The following is an 8,501-nucleotide window of genomic DNA, read 5'->3' on the forward strand; positions in this document are numbered from 1 at the left end:
TGTCCACTCGAGCGGGAAAACCCACGCTCGAGCGGGACCTCTGTTTTCTGAAAATTTAAAAAATGTTTTTAAAGTGCATCTTTGCATCCTCATTCCATTTTAGGCATTCTTAGGCCTAGTTTAAGGCATCTTAATGAGGATATTGATGTAGAACCACACCAAGTCAAGATAGGGATTAAGTTATTATTTCCCAACTGTGTAGCTTAGTGTGTGTTCACTCTGTAACTGTGTAGGGTTGGCATCCGAGGACGCATACTAGCTTATCTGTAGCCCAGAACTCTGTGAGCAACAATGTTGTAAAGATATGTTCAATAATGATTATCTTCTGAACAATTGAACTGTACTGTTTTCTGAAATGATACTGTTACTGAATGAATGATGTCTTATTTGTGAACTGTACTCGTGGCATCCATAGCAATTTACTGTTATTAAACTGTTACTGTAACCTGTTACAGAGATCTCTGTCGGTTCCCACGTTTGGAACCATTACTGATGGCCATCATTGACTGCTCGGTCTGTTAAGACCTACTGTACTGTTTTGCTATTGGGTGTACCACATATGACTATTATAGTTTCTGAATTACTGTGTGGCATGATTTATGAGCCACAAACTGAATGACTGATATACTGTTTAAATGACTGTTTTCAATACTGAAAGGACATTCATTCGTAACCTCTTTACGCATATGTTATTCACTGGGCTTTAGCTCACTGCTCATATATATATGTAGGTATTCAGGCACCGGACCGTTGCTAGGGGCGTCAAGCTTAACTCCTGTTTTGTCAAGCCAACCTTTGTGCCTCACTGAGAGGTTCCAAGTCCTTCAAGCTGAGGCTGCTTGGGGTGTTTTAGTTTCCCCCCTCCTTGTTTATGTTCTGTATAGACTGAATGATGTTGTACTGTACTGTTCTAATAGGGATTAAGTCTCTGTCCTGAATGATTGTATATATTGTTCATACTGTTTTGGTACTGATTGTATATATATATATATATATATATATGAAAAGTATTTTTACATAAAGACTGTCACAGCTCATTGGACATCTTTTAATTACTGTTTTGGCTTCCACCAGCTCCTGTACTCTGTATTACTGTGTTACTATTAAGCAGGCCTTCGGTAATCTCGGATTACTGGCCGGTTACGGTGCTAAACCCATAGGGGCGGGTTTAGGTCGTGACATTTTTGCATCTTTGTACTAACAAAGGTAAATTGTTCCGTCATAGATCTTTGTTGTTCGGCCATAGCTCCAAGTTGTTCCGTCATAGATCTTTGTTGTTCGGTCATAGCTCGAACTTGTTCCATCATAGATCTTAGCAGTTCTCTTTTTACTTGTCTTGGAATTTCTTGATCTCCACATTCTGAATTCATAGGCACACACCATCCAATGAAAATACCACAACCATTACAAGAGTAGAATAGCTTGCTTTTGTTTCGATCGATCTCAGAAATTTGAATCATAGCCTTTTTCTTACATGTAGGACAATTTTTGTTGAAGTACATCAACCGATCTGAGCTACTAGCGTTGACAGTTGAACTTGACATCTGCAATAACAACTTATCCTCATTAAGTGAAAATTGAATCAAAAAGTGAACTCAATAGTCTCAAATGGGAATAGTCTCAAATTGAATCAAAAAGTGAAAATTCAACTATGGGAATAGTCGCATATTCACTGAACTCATATTCACTCTAACAGACTTCAGATTTTTTGAGCAAAATGTATATTTGATTCAATTTGAGACTATTGACAGTGTTGGAGTTCAGTGAATATGAGACTACTTTCAAACACTGTCAGTGAATATTCATTTACATTTTTCCAATTTGAACTCATACAAGTTTCATTTTCCAATTCACTGACATTTTCAACTCCATTTTCTCACTGAACTCATAAGTTCAGTGAATAGTCTCAAATTGAATATGAGACTATAACTTTTTTTAGCAAAATGTAATCCCATACTCAAACACTGTCAATTCACTGAAATTGCTCAATTTAAGTTCAATTCAAGTGAATATGATTGAACATTTTCCATTTTCCAGTATCAAGTGAATATTCAATATAAGTTCAATTCAATTCAAGTGAATATTCACTTACATTTTCCAGTCTCAGTTATATATAAGTTCAGTGAATATGATTTAAGTTCAATTCAATCTCAGATTATGTAAAATTGCTCAATTTCAGAAATTTGATTCAACAAATTTCAATTTCAGAAATGTTGATTTCAGAAATTTGATTCAACAAATTTCAATTTCAGAAATTTGATTCAACAAATTTGCTCAAGTTCATGCTCAATTTTAGAAATTTCAACAACATATAGATTACCTCAAGTTCGTTAGGGCAAAATCAGTGTACGTGGGTTTATTGAACAACATATAGATTACTTCAACTTGGGGATGACAACATATAATTTCTATTTCTGAAATTGAGCATGAACAGAAATTAGGGCATCAACAACATATATAAGTTAATTTCAGAAATTTCAACAACATATATATTACCTCAACTTGGGGATGACAGGACTAGGGCAATTTCTGAAATTTCTGAAATTGGCAAAATTAGGGCAAAATCAACATATATATATATATATATATATACACCAGATTACCTCGTCGTCAATGAGATTGAAATAGAGGGAGTCGGGGCACGGGAAGACATAGTAGGACCTGTCATCGGGGCGTGAAGGGGAGGAGTTCGTCCGTTGAATGAGATGGAAAGGGAGGGAGAGAGAGAGTCGAGTCGGGCGTCGGGCGTCGCAGTCAAGGACATCGGAGTGAAAGGGAGGAGCTGAGGGAGTCGGCCGTCGAAGTTGGGAGTTGAGGAGCTGTCCGTCGAGTTCAGGAGTTGTTCTGCCTCTCGATCGCCATTGCCATAGAGCTATATTTTCCCGTTCAAAAATGTTTTTGAATTCTGAAAAAGGAGGGGCGTCGGCTTTGTATGTCACGTGATCCATCACATGCCTGTCCAGCTCAGAGGGGGTTGAGGGGGTCTGTTTTTGAGGGGATCGGAAACATTAATCTATAGTAATATATATATATATATATATATATATATATATACATACAAAAGATATCACCAAAGTAATATGTTAAATTTTTTGCAACAATATAATACAAGTAATAATGAGAAATTAATTATTCATAATTAAATAATTGGTCATAGTGTAGATATTTAGTGTTATATTTTTTGTGTGCATGTACCATTGTTTAAATAAATTATTAAATTCACATAAAAATTGAAAGATTTGTAAATAATTTGTGTAAAATTAGAGATTAGTGAAGAAAGATTTTTTTTTTCAAAAAAGTGAAGTTTATAGTGTTTGGTTTGGTTTGGTTTGTTTTTTCAAACTTTTGTTTTGAATTTTTTGGTTATCATATATATATATATATATATATTATCTTTGACACTGTTTTTTTAATAACCATTTTATTTTCTTTTTAGATTCACTGAATTTAATACTTTTTATTTTTTAATTTTACTTTTAGATTTAGATTCACTTAATCTAAAAATACTTTAAAAATAATTTGTTGTGTATTCTTTTTAGAAAAAAATTATTAATATTAAATAATAATAATAATAATAATAATAATAATAATAATAATAATAATAATAATAATAACAACAACAAGAAAAATATAATAATAAAAAATTAGTATATGTTTGAATTTATAATTTTTTTTTTCCAATATCTTACTTTTTAATTCTATAATTTAAATATAAAATATGAAGAAATTTCAATATCTTTAATCACCAAAACTCATAAAATATAAAAACTAAAAACTTAAAAACAAATTTAAAAAATAAAATCAACGAAAGTGGTTCTTATTCAGAATTTTGACATCACATCTTCGTCATTAAAGTATCATTTAAAATATTAGAGTTTATAAAATATAACTTAAACAAAAAAAAAAAGTGTATGAAGATAATCTGCGAATTTTTGAGATACAATACAAATCTTTGCTTTAAAAATGCATATACTTTCTTTTGTCTAGATTCGAACGAATATGTATAACTTTAAGGTTCAAGCAGAATTATTCATAGTGATTTGATTCATGATAGACACATGAAATAAGAGAGAGTCATTGTTTTTTGTTTTTCATTTTTCATTTTTCAATCATCATCAATATAAAAAATAGGGTGATTGTTTTTTTTTTTTTTTTTTTAAATTTTTTTTTAAGTAGGGGGACGGTGTGTTTATGGGGTGATTTGAGAACTTGGTTAAAAACTAACTTTTTGATTTTTTTTTTGACTTTTTTGTCCTTTGTGTATAAAAAATATGAGATGTGATGTAATTCAAAATGGATTAAAAATTGGAAGTTAACTTTTAGCTAGCTTACCAAATCACTCCTATATTTATGTAAGACTCTTGCAAGTAGTTATTATGTTTTTAAGTGTTAAACTTCAAAAAAAAAAAAAAAAAAAAAAAAAAAAAATTGACTTTTCATGAAAATATAATAAATTTAATAGGGTAAAATTGAAATAAAAAAAAATAAAAAACTTGACAGATTTTTCACACTTTTATAATTGTAGTAGGTTAATATTAATTTTCATATTATTTAGTTACCTTTCAAGAACAATCAAAAGATCACCAAAACGGCTCGAACAAGGAGAGTCTCCAAAATCAAATATTTCAAGGAATTCGCAAACAGTTTCAACTTAGAAAATACAAAAGCAGAGGAACTAATTCATGTTTCTGAAAATGGAAACCTTAAGCACATGATCGTCTCTATCGATCAGTTCAAAGACGCAAACATCTCCTGCTTGCAGAGACTGTTCCTTTGCAAATGCAGGAAACCCTCCACACAACAATGCTCTTCTCTGATTGGATATCAAATTCACAGGCCACAACTTGTCTAAGATTTGAAACTTCAATGTGGTCTTACTCTTTTTTATGTATGTATTCACAAAGCTCATTGCTATATTCTGCACAAAGTTTTGCAAATTTGTAAATAAAAAGTATAAAATCTGATTCATGACAATCATATTCCAGAATGACTACAAAAAATTATAAATACCCATTGTTTCATTTTTACGCGAAAACAATTTTTACAAAATTGTCGCATCCATGTTCTGATGAATGAGAGAGAATGAGGTTTTAGTTGTTCCAATTCACAAGATTATGTAGTGAAATATGTTAGTTTGGGGTGAGTTTTTACCAGATATCGGTTATGCAAATTAGTAGGACGCATAACTCGAATGAAGGAAGGATAGTTTGAGGTGGACATGAATTTCTCGGCTGCTTCCAGAGCTCTTCCTCTGCCTTTTTCTTGTTTTGCCTCTGCAGCAACTATCGACCACGAAGACCTTCGAATAATCCTCTGCCGTGCTGCACTACTCTTCTTTTGTATCTTCTCTTGCAACACATCTGCATTATAAGTTATACATGATGAATGAGACTTTGACAATGTTCTTCAAGGCACATCGCAAAATGATCTGTTTAGTTTGAGAGAAACTACTTTTTTACTGTCGAAGAAAGTGTTATATTGTTTTCTATTGTGACTTTAAAAATAGGTTATTTTTCTGTATTTTTGCAAGGTATTTTTTGTCTCTTACACCTTGAAGTTACTCTTACGGGTTACGATTGGCTCTTAGGGCCCACAGGCTTCGCTTAAGAAATCAAGATTCATGCCTATATTTTTGGATTTTTTTCTTCTTTTCCTCCCCTATTTTTTCATGATTTTTGCAAAGTTCACAAGCCACCTTTCATAGCCCAAAAGGCCCTTGGCCCATGCCCAGGCCCAACCCAAGCTTCGTTTGGGCCGGGCCAGCCAACCGAGGTACAGGCTTAGCCTGGGTTACGAGCTAAATGGTGACCCTTAGGCAGCCGCGGTGATAAATTCAAAAAAAAAAAAAAAATATATATATATATATATATATTTTTTTGTGAAAATAAATTTATTTTCTGTTCATCTCAACAAGTATTTTTTTTATTAGATTTTCGTTACTAATATTTTTTCAAAAAATAATTTGTGCCGAAATGAAAAGAGGCTAGCTAAGTTTAAAATGTGAGTTACCAGTTTGATTAGCAGGGTCTGCTGCAGCAAGCTTTTGACAGCAATTCTTACCATACATGTCTACATGGAATTGTGAATCTCCCTCGTATCTGAAAAGTAAAAAGTCACCCATTTCTAAAGAATTGTCTCGCACAAACGCAGCCCAACCTTGGTGGAAAAGCAAGCGATCATCATCAACTTTTCTGATATTGACATTCCATGATCGCTCTTCTGCACAACTCCAAATTATGCAATTCTGAGGCACACTTCCACCAAAATGCTTTTTAAAGGCTGGTGGAATTCTCTGTAACCAAAAAACCCATGAACAAGAAGAAAATAATTGTTTCAATAAAATCTCATATCATATGTATGTTACTCCTAGAGAGAGAGAGAGAGAGAGAGAGAGAGAGAGAGAGAGACCAACTGGTTAGAGAAGTCGCCAATCAAGACCTTGAAAAACGAAGGTGCTCTTCGCGGTGCCATTTTCATGAGTTCAGGAAATGTGATTGAGAGAGGGAGAGATGATGATGGCAAACCACCACCTAAAAGCCTTCTGAATTACAGGGCATTGAAGGGACGCTGATGGAAGAAGTTAGGAACACTAGGTGCTTAAGTGGTTAATTACTTAAAGGATTAATTACCAGCTAGTCCCGATAAGTGAACTTAAAACATTTCTAAGTTTTATTCATCTTGTTTGGTTTAACGCATTTTTAAAAAAATTATAGGTTTTTTTTTTTTATTTTTTTTTATTTTTTACTGATTTTTAGTATTTTTTTTATTATTATTTTTTTTTCATATTTTTGTATTTTGTTAGATATATTTTGTCTAGATACATTTAAAAAGTATAATATTTGTGATTTTTTTTTTTAAAAAATTCACCAATACAAAAAAATATAAAATTTCAATATATTTTCGTATTTTGTTGTATTCAATAAATTTTTAAAATATTTTTATATAAATTTATTTTTTTGAGTATATCAAGATTACGTAAATTTAAAAAGTAAAAAAATTATTAAAAATAAAAAAATACAAATTGAAAACACAAAAATTTGTTCTTCAAAATTCCAAACCAATACATTCTACAATACCATGTTATTATTTTTGTATCTATGAAGTTTTTTCATCTTCTCCCTTTCTCTCTCTCCACCATTTTTCTAAATAGATTAGGTTATCTTAAGTTGGTCATCTAATTTGAGAGCGTTTAGACTTAGGCCTTGTTTGAAGACGAAACATTTTAACTAAAAAGTCAAAAAATCACTATAAATTATCACATTATTCTCTCTATTTTTTTACACATCTTTTCGTAAAAAATTAAAAAGTTATTAAAATAATCTGTTTTCAAACGAGGCCTTAGTTGGCTCATTTTGGAGCCAATCTTGGTGATCCAATCCGTTTACTTTTTTAGGACTCGTTAAATAAAATTATAAAATATTCATACAAAAAATTAAGATTATCAAAGATATATATTGTGTGGGTGATTTTCTGACCACACTGCCCGCTTAGTAACCAGCTGGAGAGTACCGGCAGAATAGATGGCACCTGGCTGACCTGCAACAGAAAGAGAAGACTCCGGCGGTGGCTCTTCCACCCGGGGACACTCCGACGATCAAGTCAGTATATCTCTCAAAGATAATCAAGTGCTAAACTCACAAGCTTGAGTGTCAAAAGCATACCTTAGACCCATGGGGTGCCTCTCTTTTATAGCCAACATAAACCTAGTCCCAATAGAAGCCTAACTTCTATGGACTCAGGATTACTACTAATCTTGGACTCCCAGTAAGATTAGGATAAACTCTCTAAGAGTCTTATCTTAATACAAACTGAAGTCTTCTCTCATTTTAGGACTCTTGTCCCTCATCCAGGTTGAGTTCCCTTTTCATTCTAGGACTCTTGTCCCTTATCCACTTATCTCGGATTCCGATATCTTCGGAGATAACCTCGGCCTTGCCGAGATCACCTCGGCGTCACGACCAGGACACGTGGCACCTCGACTGACACGTCGGCGTCACCTTGCCACGTGTTGGTACTCATAAAATATATCCCCATAACTGCCCCCTAGGTTCTATTACCTCGGCATTCTGAGGTGATGGAACCTACACTGTTCGTTCATCTGTGCCCCTCTGTCCGAGATCAAACTCGCCGACCTCAAAGTTCCTTGGACTTTACTGTCTACTGGTGTCAAGAATCAAGTTTCATGCTTTCCAAGCTGCTTGAAATCGTACCTCCTAACCGAGGTTCTGGTTCCATTAATTCGTAAACTCCAAGAGGTTTGTAACTGCTCCACTTATACTCTCTGGTGAGTTCCCGATTTCCAGTTATCTATTTGACTCCGGCGATTTTCATATCGGCATTCATTTCACTTTGTAGGTTCATAAACTCTTTACTTGCTATTAAACTCAATCTTTCATAACTCTTCTGAATCTGTTTACTTGCCATCTGTTGTCTTCTATTTTCGTCTGTCTTCAAGTTTTGAATTGTTTGAATGCCTGGCACTGTTCTTATCATATCCGTTT

General features: G+C 33.3%; 1 protein-coding gene across 1 annotated transcript; it reads right to left on the minus strand.

Annotated features, from left to right (window-relative positions):
* Positions 1-4,525: 4,525 nt before the first annotated feature.
* On the minus strand, positions 4,526-6,613 carry LOC114274623 (putative B3 domain-containing protein Os03g0621600). Its single transcript, XM_028216598.2, has 4 exons — positions 6,409-6,613; positions 6,010-6,292; positions 5,152-5,360; positions 4,526-4,918 (listed from the first exon to the last, which is right to left on the minus strand). Exons 1-4 carry the CDS (start codon positions 6,475-6,477, stop codon positions 4,676-4,678), a joined length of 804 nt encoding a protein of 267 aa, XP_028072399.2. The 5' UTR covers positions 6,478-6,613; the 3' UTR covers positions 4,526-4,675.
* Between the last annotated feature and the right edge of the window lie 1,888 nt (positions 6,614-8,501).

This window comes from Camellia sinensis, chromosome 4, assembly GCF_055761805.1.
Source record: "Camellia sinensis isolate YWXY chromosome 4, ASM5576180v1, whole genome shotgun sequence".
In the NCBI taxonomy this organism is placed as follows: Eukaryota; Viridiplantae; Streptophyta; class Magnoliopsida; order Ericales; family Theaceae; genus Camellia; species Camellia sinensis.

Bases quoted from the DNA above. Each gene is read 5' to 3' on its own strand.
- LOC114274623 (XM_028216598.2), bottom strand. From the start codon at position 6,477: ATGAAAATGGCACCGCGAAGAGCACCTTCGTTTTTCAAGGTCTTGATT. The intron at 6,293-6,408 runs GTCTCTCTCTCT...TTTTGGTTACAG, and splicing joins GCGACTTCTCTAACCAGTTG to AGAATTCCACCAGCCTTTAA. The intron at 4,919-5,151 runs GTAAAAACTCAC...AACTTTGTGCAG, and splicing joins ATTTGCATAACCGATATCTG to AATATAGCAATGAGCTTTGT.